The sequence below is a fragment of the Schistocerca cancellata genome, chromosome 2 (assembly GCF_023864275.1).
Source record: "Schistocerca cancellata isolate TAMUIC-IGC-003103 chromosome 2, iqSchCanc2.1, whole genome shotgun sequence".
Classification (NCBI taxonomy): Eukaryota; Metazoa; Arthropoda; class Insecta; order Orthoptera; family Acrididae; genus Schistocerca; species Schistocerca cancellata.
In genome coordinates this window covers 420,672,450-420,692,257 of record NC_064627.1, presented here as the reverse complement: position 1 = coordinate 420,692,257, position 19,808 = coordinate 420,672,450, and the positions used below count along the sequence as shown (strand labels likewise).

The 19,808-nt window shown below is 38.3% G+C and overlaps 1 protein-coding gene across 2 annotated transcripts in view; it reads left to right on the top strand.

Moving 5' to 3' along the window:
* Positions 1-19,808, top strand: part of LOC126161874 (2-phosphoxylose phosphatase 1) — a 129,254-nt gene that overhangs the window by 14,747 nt on the left and 94,699 nt on the right. For both annotated transcript variants that reach the window (XM_049918002.1, XM_049918003.1), the window contains exon 3: positions 15,482-15,689. In XM_049918002.1, the coding sequence (XP_049773959.1) occupies positions 15,482-15,689 (208 nt within the window). The remainder of the gene's footprint in view (positions 1-15,481; positions 15,690-19,808) is intronic.

The following is a 19,808-nucleotide window of genomic DNA, read 5'->3' as shown; positions in this document are numbered from 1 at the left end:
CTGTGTGCAACTAGGCATTGCAAGTACTTGGATGTTGCACCAAAAACGTACTGTGCCCTTCAGCAATACACATCAATGAATGTGGTTTCTCAACTCCCTCATTTGCCTGACCTCACTCTTTCTGCCTTCTCTTTATTTCCATGGCTCAGGATCCACTCAAAATGGTGTCACTTTACTGCTCTTGATAACATCCAGAAGAGTGAAACAGATGAACTGATGTCTTCCATTCCTGCTATGAGCAGGTGAAACATTGTCTCTGTGTACCTGTGAAGGGGAACTAGTTTGGAGAGGGCTGACTTGATACGTATAAAGAATAAAATTCATAATTATAAAAAAAATAGTCTCATTTTTCCAACATACCTTGCGTATGAAACAAGACAAACTCACATTTGAAGTGGTCTGTGTATTCTCTTTTCCATGTGCTAAATGTTAACGAACAGTTTCCTTTACAAAAATCGCAGTAGAACTAAGATGAAGTCGATGCATTACCTTAGCAAACTCGCCCTACCCTCCTGCTGCATATGACAATGGACCCTTCCTTGAGGCCCCAGCTGATAATGTTTACATCGCAAAAGCGAAATTCAGCTGCCTTTGCCCTCAATTTTAGCACATTTCTCAAATGCTTTTGCAAAAACTTTCCGTGCCAACATTAACAAGCCTTATATCACTGTAGACCAATTCGTCTTCTCAAGATTCTCCGAATCTTCTTAAGAATAAGTATAGGGTACCCTTTCCAAAAAGCCATACTTAGTATCTCACTTGATACTAGAGTTAGTGGTATTACTCAATTAACAGAACTACATGCGCTTCTACATACTATTTGCTGAAAACCTTGTTTTAATATTTTCAAACGAAATAAAAGATGTTCCATATTACATGACTTGTTCTGCAGCAATGGTCATGAAACAAAAAGACTGCTCGCTTAACACACTGGAAATTAGTGCTGTTTAAGAAAGATGAGTTGTTTTATTGATAATAGTTTAAGTCTGTTCAAGATAAATTGTATTGTATACAACAGACAGGTTGAATACATTTATTATGGAGCAAGTCTTAACTGTGCTGCATACAAAATGAAAAATTGAGAACTTAAAGAAATGCTCGGAAATAATTTAAAGAAATATCTCACTGGCCAGTTGTCAGCTGCGAATCTTTTCTAGTTCCGAAAGAGTTAATGAAAACTGTGAAAGCAGTAGGAATACTTGTAAGCAACAATATTTCTTAAAACGAACCTTTAAAAGTGGTTAGGATATTTTAGTAGAGCTATGGTTTTTGTAAATAACATGAGCAGACTCATAACTGTAGTTTGTTCGGTTTAAACACAGTAGTATACATCAGTAAAACTGCTTAGTTTGTAGTAAACGTTTCGAGATATCGAAATATCGTTTTCGAAAGTGGTCATACTGTTCACAAAGAAGTGCAATTTTGCTTGTCTTTGTTTAACATTTCCCCTTACCGAAGTATTGTTGCTTATTTTGCTGAAACAATATTATTGTTAACAGCACTTGAGGCGCAGTTAATATAAAAATATAGAGATATGACGATTTTTAAAACCTGAAATGAAATAGTTCACAAAAGAGGTGGAGAATGTACTAAATACAAAGGCCAAATGAGTCAGTGCATTGACATTTCACCTAGTAGGATAACAGAACAGAAATGTACTGTCCCAGCGATATTGGTTATATCTTCTGACAAATTTTCCACCTCTTTATGAATAACTTCCAAACCACTACAATCGTCATATCTGTCACTGAATCGATATTTTCAAGAGCTCATGTATGCCGTTAAAAACATTATTAGTCTCCTTCAAAAATTAAAAAAATACATGGTTCCACAATATCTCAACAAGGAAAACCGTTACACGCGTTTACCAAAAATCTAAGGACTGGATCCTTATACTATCACTTTCTGTAAACAGCGAGCTTTCACCATATGTGAGGAGTGCCCACATAGCTCACGAACGTATCTCCGTCAGCTACCAATATAACAAAACTTATATATAAATCCAATGCTTGGCTCGTGACGGTACCCTGTACCTGTATCTCTGACGAAAAAAAATCAGAAGCGCAGATTTTGAAATGTGGTACATTACAACTTTTGCTGCAGTTGAAGCGATTTATGACTCCATGAAACCCCACCCCCCCACCATGGACCTAAGCCTAAGTTTTTAGGCTACAAGACAACCGTACCCTTCACCTTGTAGTACGCATATGTCACAACAATATAATGCAACTTTTTCACGAATACATTCTTTCATGGACAAAGGGTATTACTATGCCACGGATACGTCTGTTATGATATGCAACTAAATATTGAGTGTCCTTTACAATACAAGAAAGTTGCATAGACGAACCGGTATAAAGTGTCCGTAGAAAAATACGGTTAGGCAGTAACAGCTCTTTGCTGGGATTGGGTGACGATGTTGCTGAGGAACAGTGTCTTCCTAGCGATGAGCCCTCTAAAACGTGGGTCGCGCATTTATGCGCTGTATTTATTTTAGTTTCTACTGAAAGAGTGGAATATAAAATGCTATCTCGCCATTACCAGGATTTTACTGCTATGTTCTGCAACTTGTCCAGTCTTTAACCACACATCGTAGTCTGTGTTTGCAGTTTTCTGTAAATTGTCAAACTGAGCATGCAGTTTTCTAAGTTGGCACTGGGAAAAGTTTTAACGAGTAAACAATATCTATTTAATGCTCATTTTAATTTCGAATTCCCTGAGAAAATTGGTAACTTTTTGCGAAACGGCGAGCAAAATAATCGATTTGAAAATGCCCTCTTTGACCCACAGAACCTGTTTTCTTTTTTTTTATTGGCTTCCAGCAAGAACCTGTTTTAACCCCAGTGACAAAATTCGGAATTCATTGGGCGACATTATTTTGCCCAGTATTCCAACTCTTGTACTAGATACGAAAGCATTTTTATTACATTCTTGAACGTATCTCCTCTCAGACCCGTGTAATGCAGCTACGGAATTCTGTAAACTGGCTTTGTTTGAATCAGCACAGACAACTTTATCTGTAATTGTACATTTATCAGCAGTCTTTTTCCCTGGTGAAATTTTTTCTAAAGTCTTTATGGATTTTCTATGGATGTCACTGAAACATTTCTTTCTTTCATTTGTTGCACGTGGCGCTAGTATCACAAGGCAAATTACACGGTGGAATTCCATCGCTCTTAAGCACACGTTTCCGCGGTAAATTTAGCACTTCCGAATGGAAATCTGTAACATAATTCGTTTCCTTGAAAAGACTGTAGCATATTCTCCACAGCATTTCGACAGTCAGATCTTTTACAGACTTGCATCGCAAAAGATTGCATGAAGTACTACTCCAGTTCCTTAAGTATTTAGCACAGTCAACGAAGGAAAATTAGGAGAAAAAACTCGTGACGTCGCAAGTTATTGTACACTGGCACAGGGGAATACAATGAGTAACGCAATTATTAAAAGTCCTGGTCGGTGGGTAGTGGGGCTTTTCAAGGTCACTTTTTTGTTTTTCGTGAATGGTCGAAAATGTTGCTGCTAACGAAATTTTTTTCCCACTATAAAACCAAGTTACTGTAAATTTCCATTAATAAAAAGTTATATTCATTTCTTCTCCAGAACTAATCATTTCTGCATTGCAGGCGATTGAAAAATAGTAGGTTATTAAAAATAGTGTTTTAATGATACAAAGTAGTGTTTACTGTTAAATGGGTTAAGGACCAATATTAAATGTGTGTACCAATTCAGATATTAATAACTAGTAACACAAACTCAAGAAATGCGTGTGGTCTATGTAAATATCTACACACTGTACTACAATGCTAGAGGAGAAATTGATTCTTAATCATCCTGTATGGCGTTCTTCAGGGAAAGGCAGATTCCCCCGTCATGAGTAGAGCTCGCTTTTCAGTTTACATACAGACTATCTGCCCCAGCATTTCCTGCCTAGTTCTCTCACGTGAGTAGACAATAACTTCACTGAGCTGGTGCCTGTTGTGGGTTGGCAGGAGAGCCAACACCGTATTATTAGAGGAAGCCGAAAGGCACGCGTTTTAGCTCACGCAGGCTGGCGTGAGGTCTGGAACAAGACAAGGAAATTAGACTTTAGAAAAACGGACGTAGCTGGTGGAATACTTAACTTTAATCCATTAATGATGAGCGTCGCTCTTGACGGTACATGATTACAGTATCAATAGTAACTGGTACTGGCGCCTTGCTAGGTCGTAGCAAATGACTATCGTCTCGGCAAATGAGAGCGTATTTTGTCAATGAACCATCGCTAGCAAAGTCAATTGTACAACTGGGGCTAGTGCTAGGAAGTCTCTCTAGACCTGCCGTGTGGCGGCGCTCGGTCTGCAATCTCTGATAGTGGCGACACGCGGGTCCGACGTATACTAACGGACGGCGGCCGATTTAAAGGCTACCACCTAGCAAGTGCGGTGTCTGGCGGTGACACCACAGTGCCCATATGGTGGAGCTATTTTCAGTTTATGAAGGAAGTATGTTTGCAGAGTTGAAAGAGATATTATATATATAAAAAAAACCTCAAGATCTGGAGCTGGCAACTGTCCATTATACTGAAGAGCTTGCCCCAAGTGTAACATGCTTTCAGTATGTTTCACTGTGTGCACTATCAATGGCTGGAATACTTTTCAAAGCTTGAGGTTCTCAAATTTATCACTCCAGCCTTTGCTCTCCTAACATCTGAAAGGGTTGAAGGTCTTAAACTGGCTCCCTCTTAACAGAAGTAGATACCTAGATGTTTTGCAATTTCAACTATTTCAACACAAGTCAAGTAACGCATTAAATAGATTACTGTTATAAATTTAAACATGATGAGTCCCGTTCCATCAGAGCTATTCACACCTACCTTGCAGGCTATGCTGTGGCTGTGCAGTAAGTGGCTCCACTCAGTGCAACCAGCTCTACAAGTGTCAGCAATTTGTGGAAGAGATTTATGCAGTCTACTAGTAACACAGTTAATCGCGAGAGAAATGCTGTAACTTTATGGTCATTGATTAACTCATCACCAAATCGCTATAACATCATTACATGGCCTTACAGTATGCTGTCAACAAGAGATAGCAGCAAGATGCCACATTTACCAATTCAAACCCCCCCCCCCCCCTGCAGTACATATGTCACTCACAACATCATGCTTACAAATTAAGCACTTCTCAGCCACATATTTTACATAAAAGCTCACTTAACAACTGGGAAAATTACGCACTTAATAAACTGAAAATAACTCCACTATATAAACATGAGCTCAGGAAAGTAATTTCGCACACTTACAAAAGAGAACTGGACGGAAAATTCTGGGAAGATATAGTCTGCCTGTAAACTGAAAATTGAGCAATGCTTGTGGTGGAGGGAGTCACCTTTGCCGGAAGAACAGGATGAATAAGAATCAGTTTCCCCTGTAGCAGTGTAGAACAGTGTGCAGAGATTTGCATAAATTCTGTCTATAGGCATTTGTTGCACCAATATTATTAGAAATTCACATCTGTGTTCCATGCAGTGTTAACTCTCTTTCTGGAAAACAAACACCCCTGCTTGTCTACACACTGTGTCACCAGTGATTCATAAGAGTAGCTGCAAAGGGTATGTATAACTTCGTGAAAAACCATGTAATTGCTTTTTATATTACAGTGTGGTAGAGCTCTTCATTTTTCAGACCTATGAAGGAGGGATGTGCATGATCACAATCCAGCATACTTCCCTACTTCATACATCTAATCTCTACATCCACCTTTCCATCCTGTTACACCCCCAGAACACAATGTATCTCTTCATATGGTTCTACTGCATTTAGATGTGGTACACACATTTAATACTTGTTCTTAACCTACATTATTTAACAATATGCATTACGTTTACACCATTCAAACACCATTTTTAATAGTCTGCAAGTTTTCTATCCCTTGCAGAGCAGTAACTATTTGTCCTAGAGAAAAAATAAATAGGACCTTTTCTTGTAGGAAATTTTATGTGGTTTAATTTTGTACTGGGAAACATTTTCACTAGAAGTCATGGTTTTTGAAATTTTCAAGAAAAATTAAAAAAAAAATGATCTTTACATGCCTGCCTTTTCCCCTCTCCTCTTCCCCCTCTCCCAATCCCCCCCCCCCCCCCGCCCCCCCAACCCTGCCCCACACCCAATGGTCATGATTTTTAGTATATTGTTCATGAAATTCGCCCTGCCATTGTACAAAAATTTGTGAATACACCAATTTTTCCCGCAGATGACATTTTTTGTTCTTTTTTGAGTGGGCTAGTTGTGATTATGAGACTTGGCTTTGCTTGCGCATACACACACACACACACACACACACACACACACACACACACACACACACACACACACAAAACACTTTCACTTGCAAATCACTTACTACAGAAAAGTAACTAACTGAAAACATCAATCACAAAGCCTCCAACATACAAATATGGGTGTGGAGTGTTCCTCACTGCTATCATGCACACAATGGCAAAAACATGTTTGCTGCTGTGCAGCATTTACTGTAACCCCCCCCCCCCCCTTTTGCCCCAAATATACTCAATGAATAGTAAATAATAGAGATTATGTTATTTAATTTGACTGTGTCCATTGAAAAATCTATCTATCAAAGCAAAATGAGTACTGTCAAGTAAAATAAATCTGTTGGCACTAATTCTTAGCTCTATATAAATGGTACTTTTAATGGTTATTAAAATGATTTTTTTTTTAATTTTCATTTGAATCTACAGATATTTTCTGGCACCTTGATAGTGGCATTTGTAACAGAATTCAGGATGTCCTTCTGATCCCCAGATGTGGCAGCAAAGCACAAATGTAAATTATTATCCTCCAATATGTTTAAGGAGTTAATCTTCTGGAAGAGAGAGAGAGAGAGAGAGAGAGAGAGAGAGAGAGAGAGAGAGAGAGAGAGAATTTCTAACCTTCAGCTGTCCCTGTCAGATACTAAGTTATTGACTGAACATACTTAACATCTGGTCAGCAAATACATTCTCTGCTTTAGCTGAATTATCACAGAACACATTTGTAAGATAAGAGGTGATGAAGATGCACAAAATTACGTAAAATGCGTGTTCATAAGTCAACACTGTGGGAGATACTTCTGAGTGTAAAGCACATCAAACTGAGTTTCTTAACTAATACAGTTTTACAGCAATAGATGTGTAGGAGACCTCAAAGTACCAGTTTAAGATTCAAATAAATTCCACTACAGGAAAGAAGTGGTGTATTGTCTGGCTGCTGGGAAACTCAAAGCCACCGAGACAGAAATTGAAGCTGCATGTGAGGTTGTTTGTGTAAGACTAATCATACCAAGGGTGGTTATAAACTTTTAATTGGCTCTTTCTCTCAGCAACCATACTCACTCATAGCTGCAATGGAAAACTTTAGAGAAAACTGGTTTTGTTAGTATGTATGTTCAGCAGTCATACTGTCATCATCGGATAATACTTTAATCATCCAAGAATCAATTGTTATAGTTATAGTTTTTTGAGTACTGAGCTTGACAAGACATCCTGCAAAACAATACTAAATGCCTACCCTGAAAACAATCTACTCGTACAACACGTAGTTTGGAAGTCCACTCATGATGGAAATCTGTTGGCTCTAATGGCAACAAATACACCTGACCCCTTTGGGGATGTCCATGTTGGAACTAGTATTAGAGACCCTGAGACAATTGTTGTAGCAATGATTACCAAAATACAAAGTGAAATTAAAACAAATAAGATGAACAGGGCCTGGCAAAAAGATCTCCTGTATTTGGACAGGCCACTGTGTGAGTGGCAGTGGATATTGATTGATAGCAGTGTATATGCCATTTTTCTTAAGGACAATTGCTTGGCTAGGTGAACAGTGTGTGTTTGTTGTGGGGGAGTATATCCATATTGGTTGTTCTGTGATTACGACTCAGCAAGCATTTTGCACTCAGTTCAAACTTGACCAACATGATTCTGTTCCTGTGAGAAAAACTGTTTGATTGTGGGTATCAAACTTTAGAGCATCAGGTTCTGCACTAAAAAGAAAATCTACTAGCTGACCTTGGACTTCTTAACAATTCCAGAAAATGTGGTGCATGTGAATGTGTCTGTCCAGCAGTCTCCAAAGTGTTGAGCCTTTAAACATGCAGCTGCCCTGGGATTGTCTGATAGGGGTGTAAGAAAAATCCTGCTCAGAGATCTTCACATGCACCCTTTCAAAACGACTGTTACAGAAGAATTTAGTAAGAGAGATTTTAAAACTCACAGAGCTGTGAGTGAGGAGGGCACTGTTTTGATTTCTTCTGATGATGCCCACCTCCTCTTGCCAGGTACTGTAAATAAACACAATTTTGACTACTGGACAGCAGAAATCCTCAGGCACTTCACCAACGACCACTTTGCAATCATTGTATCCCAGTTTGGTGTGCCACTGTTAAATTTAGTGTGTGTGCCTGTATTTTTTTTAAGAAAATGGCATAATGGTAATAGTTAATTCAAATTGATATTGCCACATGATAGAGACCAGAGTCTTACCTAAATTAAACCAGTTTGTTGGGGACTATGAAGAGGGAGAAGCCTGATTCTAACAAGATGGAGCAACACCTCACATTTCTTGGCATTCTCTAGAAATTGAGAGGAGTTGTTTCCTGGATGTGCCCTCTCTTCTTGAGGAGGCATTATGTGGCCCCAGAGGTCATCCAGTTTATCATCCTGTGATTTTTTTCTTTTGGGATACTTAAAGGTTCAAGGGTACAACCATCGCCTCTCAACCTTGCAAGCACTTCAGGAGGCAATTACCCAGGAATTGGTTGCCATTTCACTGGAAATGACACAAAGTGCTATGGACAACGTCTGGAAAAGGCTTTGTCAACATGTCAACAACAGAGGGCATAATTTTAAAAACCAACCAATTTAAAATGGCATAGTATTTGTTGTTCACAGATAAAGTATTTTCATTGTATCTTTCCTTGTTTGTAATTAACTTTAAAAATATGGGAAATCTTTTTGCCATGTGTTATATATGTTCAATAAGCTAAAAAAAGAGGTATTAATGTCATATCTAAACGAAGAATTTGAAACTCTTAGCTCTAGACACAAGCCTGTAGAAGAATTGTGGCTCCAATTTTAAAGAACAGTTGACCATTCACTGGGTACATATTTGTATGTGCCAATTAGAACAGTTTATGATGTGAGGGATCCTTTGTGTGAGTAATCATTGTAAAGAAACTTCAAAAGAGACAGTGACTATTGCATAATAGGCATAAAACAGGGTTATAGGTAGAGAAATACTGAATGAAATGTGTTTGGATGTAAAAAGGGTAATGTGTGAAACCTTCAGTAACTATGGTGGTAAAATATTATCAAAAGATCTCTCACGCAACCCAAAGAAATTCTGATCATATGTAATGCCTGTTAATTGTTGCGAAGTTAGTGTCAAGATTCTCATGGATGACACAGAAACTGAAACTGATGGCAGCAAAGCACAAGCAGAAATGCTTCACTCCATTTTAAAATGTTCCTTTACAAAGGAAAATCCAGGAGCATCAACCCAGCTTAAGTCTCATACACTGCAAAGAAGAATGATATAGCTGTTCTGTCATTGGCATTGACAAACAGCTGAAATCATTAAACCTGACCATGGTCTTGTGCCCTGTGAAATTTCTGTCAGATTCCATACAGAATTTGTGGCTGAGTTAGCCTCTCTATTATCTATAATATACTATAGATCTCTACATCAAGAAACTGTGCCCGTAAGTTAGGAGAAAGAATTGGTTACAACATCAACAAAAAGGGTAACAGAAGTGATCTGCAAAACTACTGTCCAATATTCTTGATATCCATCTGTTGTAGAATCTTAGAACATATACTAAGCTAAAATGTAATGAGGTACCTCAAACAGAATGATCTCCTCCGAAAACTTCTTTCAAGTGAAACTCTTCTTACACTTTTCTCATAAGGCATACTGAAAACTGTAGCCCAAGGCAGGCAGGTTAAGTGCAGTACTTCTTGATTCCACACCAACACTTATTACCAAAACTATCAAGTGAAATTTGTGACTGGACTGAGAATTTCTTGGTGTAGGGAGGATACTGCATGTTATCTGGGATGAAGAATCATCAACAGATACAGAAGTAACGTCAGCCATTCCCCAGGAGAGTGTATTGTGACCCTTACTGTTGATGCTGTATGTTAATGACTTGGCAGACAATGTTACTAGTAATCTGAGAATTTTTGCAGGTATCTGTAATGAAATGCTGTCTAAAACAAGCTTCACAAACATCTAGTCAGCTCTTGATAAGATTTCAAAGTGATGCAAAGATTGGCAATTTGCTTTAATGTTCACAAATGTAAAATTAACACTCATAAAACAAAAATACTTTTTGACTACAATATCACTGAGACACAATTGGAAATGATAAACTTGTATAAATACCTTGGTGGAGCAGTTTGTAGGGATGTAAAATGAAATGAAACTTCCTGGCAGATTAAAACTGTGTGCTGGACTGAGACTAGAACCGGGACAGAGTTCGAGTCTCGGTCTGGCAGACAGTTTTAATCTGCCAGGAAGTTTCATATCAGTCCAGACTCCACTGTAGAGTGAAAATTTCATTCTAGAAACATCCCCCTGGCTGTGGCTAAGCCATGTCTCCGCACTATCCTTTCTTCCAGGAGTGCTAGTCCTGCAAAGATCGCAGGAGAGCTTCTGTGAAGTTTGGAAGGTAGGAGATGAGTTACTGGTGGAATTAAAGCTTTGAGGACGGGGCATGAGTCATGTTTGGGTAGCTCAGTTGGTAGAGCACTTGCCCGCGAAAGGCAAAGATCCCGAGTTTGAGTCTCAGTCCGGCACACAGTTGTAATCTGCCAGGAAGTTTCATATCAGCACACACTCCGCTGTAGAGTGAAAATTTCATTCTATAAATGAAATGATCATAGGTTCAGTCATAGGAAACGCAGGTTCATTGATAGGATACTAGGAAAAGGTAATCAGTCTACAAATGAGATATGTACAAAATACTCATGTGGCCCATCCTAGAATACTGATCAAGTATGTTTCTTATTAAATCTACAGAGTAATATGCCACATAATTTGTCCTGCACAGTGCATATTGCTAAGAATGTGTATATTCTGCCCACGTGGGTGCTCTGAGGAATAGTTCAAATCCACTGATACTTTCCTCATTAAGACAACCAAACTAAATATTAAGGCTGACGGATAGTTTGAGTACTGATCAGCTATTGTGATCAAATTTCCCTGAGAGATCTAGACTATCGATTGAAATTATCCAGACGCCTATTCGTGAATGTTAATAATGGATGCTATGATGGCTTGAATTCTGCTGGGGGGGGGGGGGGGGGGGGTCTGGATGTCTTTGGAAGAATGGTACCTCATTCTTCCTAAAGAGCCCAAACCAGTGAAAGTAATGATGCTGGACACCGGCTCTGGAGTGAAGTCGACATTTAACTCATTGTGAAGCTGTTCCATTGGGTTCAGGTTGGGGCTTTGGCAGGCCAGTCCATTTCAAGAGCATAATTGCCCATAAACCATTGCCTCACAGATGCTTCTTTTTGACACACTGTGAAGCTGATACAATCAGTCATCATCTCCCCGCTGTTCCTCTATTGCACGCAGGACACAATGCTGTAAAATGCATTCATATACTTCCACATAAATTCCTACTTGCAGTCATTGTGCTAGCTGAACTACTGGTCTAAATATTCAGTGCCTTAGAAATAAATCACTAGAACTTGAGGTAGCAATGAATGGTGCAAACATTGACTGCATGTGCATCATGGAGCACTGGTGCAGAACTTTTGAACTAAGTATCATTAATATTCATCCATATAAGTTGGCAAGTCAGTATTGTAGAAAAAATGCCAAAAACATAGGTGTATGTATCTTTTATAAATCAAGTATCAGGTACAATCAATCAATACAAAAGAAGGTGTAAAGCTGACTTATGGAGTGTTGAGAATCATTTTGAAGCAGCAGCTATAGAGTTGTATGAAATACAGGAAAAAGTCATAGTTATAGCAGCATACAGACCACCTACTGGGGACACAGACATATTCATTAATCAATTAGAAACACTGCTTAACGTTCTTTTAACCGAAAGAGCCACTGTAGTTGTCTGTAGGGATTCCAACATAAATCCTATGAATGAAAGTAGGCTAAAAAATCAATTCCTAAATCTATTATGTAGTTTCAATCTGTTTCCACACATACATGAGCCCACATGAATAACAGATAATACAAACAGTCTTATAGAAAATATATTTTCAAATGTACAATTTACAGAAGTAGGAGTAACAAATACTGATTTAGAATTATCAGACCATAATGCTCTTATCTTCAAAATTCCTTCAGTGCCACTGCAAGTATAAAAGTGTACTTCATGTATAAAAGAAAATTTTCCACTGAAAACTGTGTAGAATTTACAAATACCCTAACTAGTGAGTCCTGGGCAGAAGTGCTGTCTCTAACAAATACGAATGATGCATATAACACTTTTTCTTCAATTTTCATGGGATATTTCAAAATTTGCTTTCCAAAGAAGCTATACAGAATCACATCACATCACAATACAAAGCCAAGTTCTTGGATCACAGTTGGCATCAAAACTACTTGTGAAACTCTAAAAAGACTACATTCAAAACTGAAGACATCTACAGATCCACAGTTCATGGAATATGTTAAGAATTACAAGAGGATGTATCTAAAAGTAATTGCCAAGGAAAAAATTATGAGTAATGACAACTTAGTAAGACAGTCTGATAACAAATCAAAAGCCATATGGGGTATTGCGAAGACTAAAACAGGAAAGAGATGCGAAGATCAGGATATCATTCACAAAAACACAGAAAATGTCAATATTAAAAAACAAGATTTGCCATATTACATCAACCATTATTTCAAAAATTCAACTCCATTAAGCTCGAAATTTAGAAACCAAGGAAAACCTGAATTTCCAAAAGCGGCTTGTAGCATGAGGATAGATCCAATAGATGAACATGGAGTGTTCAAAGTAATAAAAGCTTGAAACCTAAAATGTCAGCAGGAATAGATATCATAAAAATGACATCTGCACAAACTGCAAGGCCCTTGGCATACATAGCCAACTTACCATTTAGTGAAGGAGTGTTACCAGAAAGGATGAAAATGTCAAAAGTGGGGCCATTATTCAAAAACGGTGACAAGCAAAGGCAGAAAACTATTGGCCAATATCCCTCTAGAAAAAGACAACAGCGTAGTAGGAATAGATTTAGATCTCTCCAAAGCATTTGGCACTGTCAGTCACAACATTCTTTTAGAAAAACTGGAAGCATAAGGTATTCATGGGACAGGGAAAAAGTGGTTTGAATCATACCTTAAAAACAGAACACAGACTGTAGGACTGATGCCAGATTACTCTAACCACAAAATAAATTTAGTATCAGATGCACAAAAAAAAGGGGGGGGGGTGTAAATAGGAGTGCCACAAGGCAGTATTCTAGGTCTATTATTGTTCCTTGTCACATACATGACTTTCACACCTGAGATGAAGCAGCAAAGGCCATAATGTTCGCAGATGACACTAGTGTGATAGTAGGTGCACCAAAGCAGATGCTGCAAACAACTACTGATCAAGTAATGAAGAATGTCCACACTTGGTTCAGTGCAAACCGGTTGACATTAAATGCAAATAAAACAAATTATATGCAGTTGGGAAAATATGTCAAAATCTGCTGTTGGGTGACAAGGCCATAGACAGAGAGGCATCAATAAAATTGCTCGGGATTCATGTAGATGAAAATTTTAATTTTAGTGATCGTGTAACGAAACTTGTGTAGAAACTTAACTCAGCCTATTTTGCTCTTAGAATTATTGCAAATTTGTAGTGCAGAGGGTGCCAGGATGCCATATTTTGCTATTTTCACTCTCTCGCAACATCCGGAATAATATTTTGGGGTTCCACCACTTACCATCTAAAACAAACCTTTCTGTTACAGAAGAGGCCTATCCGAATAGTAATACACAGTCATCCACAGACACAATGCAATCCGTTATTCAACAAGCTTAAATTTCTAACAATACCTTCCTTATATATATAAAAATGTGTTTTATATGTTAGGGCTCACCTTGCAGATTTTCAGACAAATGCCGACTTGCATAACTACAATACTCAAAATAGCACAGCACTCTGTACTCAGCAAACTAAAAGAACACATACACGAAGGGATGTGGGCCATATTGGTACAAAACCCTACAACATACTGCCAGCCGACATCAGAAAGTTAGAAGATAAAAACAGATTTAAAGTAGAATTTAAAGAATTTCTACTTGAACAGTGTTTTTACTCAGTAAATGACTATTTAGGTCAATAAATAATTCTAATAATATTTATATTAAGGCAAAACTGAAAACACTGTCTTCCATCCCCTAAAGTTTCTGTTAATTTTTTAAATCTGATGGACAGATGTTGAGTGTGATAAAATCTTTAGTGAATCGATGTAGTGAATATAAGGGCTTCCTGTTTAGAAAAGACAAAAGTAAAACCTTAGGGCTAACAGACTATGCAGTTACAACACTGTTAGTATACATGTACAAAAAGTTGTATTACTGTGTCTTGTATGACCAACTATTATTCTTTGTACATTTTTTGTACAATTTTGTATGTACTGTTCTTTGTACTACTTAATGTAAAATTTTGTATGTTCCTTTTTCACAAATTGTTTCCCATAAATTTACATGTACTTTTGGACAACACTCATACCATGATTATTGTCTACAGATGGATAAATAAATAAATAAAAAGTACTTGACATGTGCCTGGTCTTGGTTTGGCTGTGGTTATTCCTCTGCTTTTCCACTTCACAATCACATCACTAAGAATGGACTTCAAAAGTTTTAGAAAGGTTGAAATGTCACTGATGGATTTATTAGTCAAGTGACATCCAATTAGTAGTCCATGTGTGAAATCACTGAGCTCTCCTGAGTGACCCATACTGCTGTTAGTGCTTCTTTCCTGACAACACATACCCACACCTCTTTTTTACATTAGTGTGACTGCCTCTCATGTCATCAATTCCACAGTATGTAAGGGTGTCCGGATACTTTTGATCTGATAGTGAATGTCAATTTGTCATGTGCTAAAAGTAGGGCTTTGATTTATGCCATATGATGAACTTCTATGGACCAGTAATTCTATATTTAATATGTTGTTGAAAGTACAGCTGCATAGCTACAAATAGTTAACATGTCTCCATATAATGAAAATGTGTAATTGTGTGGCTTTTAGTCCATAATGTCATCCAAATCAAGAACTTTAGTAATCCAGTGTATTATTATAATCACAGTCTAAAATTATCAATCAAATTTATAAAACATGTTTCAGTTGTAACTTAGCAGTCACCTGCAGGATCTAATCAGTGCAAATTTTACTGTCCCAGTCTTCTAAAACAGATTAATTGCCAGACTGTAATTGTAACATGAAATATGTTTTTCTGTATCCCTGTACAGGTCAAGTACCAAGCAACAATCTGTCACTGGAAGCCATATTGATATTCTTGAGGCACGGAGATAGGGGTCCTCTCTCACATGTTCGAAATGTCTCAACTGTCAATTGTGCAGTTGATTTATCAGGTGTTGATCACGACCGCACAGTACGACAACTCCAGCAGCTTCTACACAATGCAAGTTCGCCCCAATTAATGGGGCCATTTCATGGGTAAGAAATTACTCTTTCTAATAATAATATTCTGTCTGTCTTAAGAGGCTGGTTATTTTTGTTTTATTTTTGCGGGGGGGGGGGAGGGGGGGGGGGATTAACTGCCAATGGTCTTGCCGCAGTGGTAACACTGGGTCCCATCAGATCACTGATGTTAAGCACTGTCGGGCTGGGCTAGCACTTCGATGGGTGACCATCCGGTCTGTCGAGCACTGTTGGCAAGTGGGGTGCACTCGGCCCTTGTAAGGCAAACTGAGGAGCTACTTGATTGCGAAGTAGTGGCTCCTGTCTCGTAAACTGACATACAGTCAGGAGAGCGGTGTGCTGACCACATGCCCCTCAGTATCTGCATCCAGTGACACCTATGGGCAGAGGATGACATGGCGGCAAGGCAGTACTATTGGGCCTTCCAAGGCCTGTTCAGATGGAGTTGAGTTTAAGTTTTTTTTTAATTTAACTAAGATTTCTGTGAAAATCAGAAATGCAGTCTAAGATACAACATCTAAAGTAAAGAGTCTCTTTTAAATACATCACTTTTTGTTTTGTGAAAATAACACAGATATCTGCATGTAGAAATTCAATGTGTTTAGTGCAGGGAAGTGAGAGTGCCTTTTGATGTTACAGCTATATTTGAGCTACTGAAATGTAAGAACATATTGGTCACATGCATCTATACTCTTCAGAAAATCAGTAGAACAAGTTTAAGCTGCTTCCCTGATGAAGAGCTACAACCTCTGCAGGAAGTATGACCCTTGTAGTCAAATGTTCATATACAAAACTATTGTATTTGTCAGAGTCATGTAACCTCTCTGCATCTCTTAATCAGGTAACCAGGGAGCTTTTATTTGGTCTGTGTACGCTCAAAGAGAATTAATAGAATGCAATACTAAATGTCGATTAGTTATATCTGACAGTTTCCAAAAAGTGATTTGTGTACTGGTATGAAAATCTGTACTACCATTATCATCTATGTTCCTGGGGAGTACCGGTATAGCTCGACATTTAATTCCATTCCAAAAGATGATAATGCGGAATTCTATCCCATTGCTCCCCATAGGGTAGGGTGTACTTCAGTTAAACTAACTTTATGATTGACATTTCAGCTAGTTGAATGGTAGGGGCCAATGCTTGCCTATTGAATTTCGTTTTTGAATACCATGTACTCACTGTGAGACCTAATTTGCATGTATATAATGCAGAGCCTTGTCAAGCATGACTGGTTCCAGAGCTGCAGCATACTACAGTCTGTCACAAAGTTATTTTATTCAAGCTATAATGGGATGCAAGAGATGATGTCTCAAACATTGTTATAATAACAGAATCTGCAAAAATTACAAGGCAATGTTAACAGGTCATTTGATGAAACCATCATGAAAAATAATAACATGATTACCATATATTGCTCCACAGCCTGATAAAAATGTAGGAGCTTCTTGCATTTTGCATTGACACCTTGGGCATGTGGACCCACACCAGTTTTGTTTTTGTCTCCATACAAAGAGATTCTTTAGGTGCAATGAACTGAGATTACAATAGAGTCCTAAAAGTATGGAGAAATCACCATATTACTTTGTTTGCCATACACGTCACAAACAGCTCTTCATATTCAAATCTAGCAACAGCTGCAGAAAACATTGTCCACACAAGTTGTAAAACTCAACATGTCACTTATATAACTGAAGGTGTAAGATAAATAAGGCTTCATTTAGTGCAGGGGTGTCCAACCTGCAGCCCAAAGGCTGCATGCATCCCAAAGCCAGTATCAGTGCAGCCCAGGAACTGAGCAACTATCAGAAAATTTGTAAAATAGTAATAATAATAATAATAATAATAATAATAACAATCCATAACATTCTGTTTGTGTAAAGTTATGATAAATTGAATCTGAAACTCCCACCTCATGATGCCATTCTCTCTTTGGTCTAGCCCACTCTTAAAATTCGACAACTTTTATGAACAGTGTGGATACAGTGCCAGAAGATTTTCAGGTGGAATGCATAGCGCTGCAGTCTGACATCCAATTAAAAGAAAAATTTGATCATGTATCTTTGTTGGACTTTCACAAATCATACCTTCCCAGAGACAAATATCCCCTGCTGGTATCTTTTTAGACTTGTCCAAGGCCTTTGATACAGTTGACCACAAAATCTTACTTCATAAATTAGGGCAAATAGGAATAAGAGGTGTGACAAAGAAGTGGTTCAAATCATACTTGGAAAACAGAGTTCAACGAGTTGAGATATCACAAGTTTCAAACAATTCCTTTATAAAACACCTGTCTGACCCAGAAAATGTGAATATAGGTGTCCCACAGGGAAGTGTATTAGGCCCAATATTGTTTCTTATATACATTAACGACTTCCCACAAATTATCAGATATGGAGAAAAAATACTTTTTGCTGATGACAGCAACATAGTAATAACAGGTGAAAATCCAACACAACTGTCAGAAAGAGCAAACGAGGCTCTCAATGATGTCCACAACTAGTCATTAAAAAATAAAGTAACCCTAAATGTAAAGAAAACTAACTATATTAACTTCCAATTGAACAAGAAACACAATGCCACTAGAATAAAAGTTAATAAGAATGAATTAGAATGTGTAACAAGTACCAAATTCTAAAAGTCTTGAGAACACCCTGAGAATTGCAACAACTTTGATCAAATGAGATATTGATACATTTCCAAATTCAGAGCCAAATGTCCCATTAATCCCATGAATTATAATTAACTTACACTGATCAGCCAGAAAATTATGACCACTGACCTACTTTTGTTATAAATCTGTCCAGGTGATAGCAGTCTCACCTGGTGAGGAATGAGTGTTAGACATACGAACAATGCATGTAGTATCAGTGTTCATACTGTCCATGTGCAGAATGGAGAAGGTGCATGCTCTGTCTGAGTTTGACTGATGGCAGACTGTGATGGCTAAGAGGCTTGGCATGAGCATTTTGGAAACTGCACAATTTGTTGGATGTTCAAAGAGTTCTGTGGTGAGTGTCTCCAACATGTGGCGAAACCAAGATGAAACTACATCCAGATGTTGTGGGTTGGGCAGCCACCCCTCATTACAGATGTTGGACATCGTAGGCCAGGCAGACTGGTAAAACAGAAAAGGAGGTGAAATATGGCAGAACTAACATCAAATTTTAATGATGAGCAGATCTCGAGTGTGTCAGAACACACAGTGTATCAAACACTTCTAACATCAGGCCTCCACAGCTGACAACTCATGCATATGCTAATGTTAAGTGTTAACACCATGACATCATCAACAACAACTGAAATGGGCAAGTGACCATCAGCACTGGGCATTGGTGCAGTGGCAGAGTGTTTTATGGTCTGATAACTCCTGATAATTTCTTCATCATGCCAAGGAATAACATGAGTCTGTCATCTTCCAGAGGAACAGCTCCTTGACACCTGTACTGCTGGTGGCGGCTCCATTATGCTCTAGGAAACATTCATATGGGCATCCATGAGTCCAGTGGAGCTCGTGCAAGGCACCAGGATGGTCAAGGAATAGGGTACACTAGTTGCAGACAACGTACACCAGTTCATGGCGATCATGTTTGCTGACAGCAGTGGCATTTTTCAATAGGATAATGCACCATGTCACAAGGCCAGAAGTGTGTGGAATAGCTCAAGGACCACAGTGGCTGGTTCCAGTTGGTGTGCTGGCCCCCCAACTTGCCAGATCTGAATCCAATCGAACACATCTGGGATGTGATTGAACATTGCGTCAGAACTCATTGGGAATTAGGTGACTTATGTGTGCAGATGTAGTACCAACTCCTCTAGTGACCTACCAGCACCTCACTGCTTCCATGTACAACATGTCACCACTGTTACCCATGCCAAATGTGGTCATAATGTTCTGGCTGATCAGTATATATGTAAAATTATCAATGAAATCACATATATAAAATGTCAGATTAACTCCATGTTCCTTTTATAGAATAAAGAATCATAAATTAATAAATTATAAATTACTTTGACTGCATCCCTCTCTCGTCACCTCCAATTTCTTTTCCCTCAACAGTTAGTTTGAGTGTGAAGTATATTATGCCTTCTTCCAATGTGGCCAAGATAGGGTAAAATGTTGGACACCCCTGA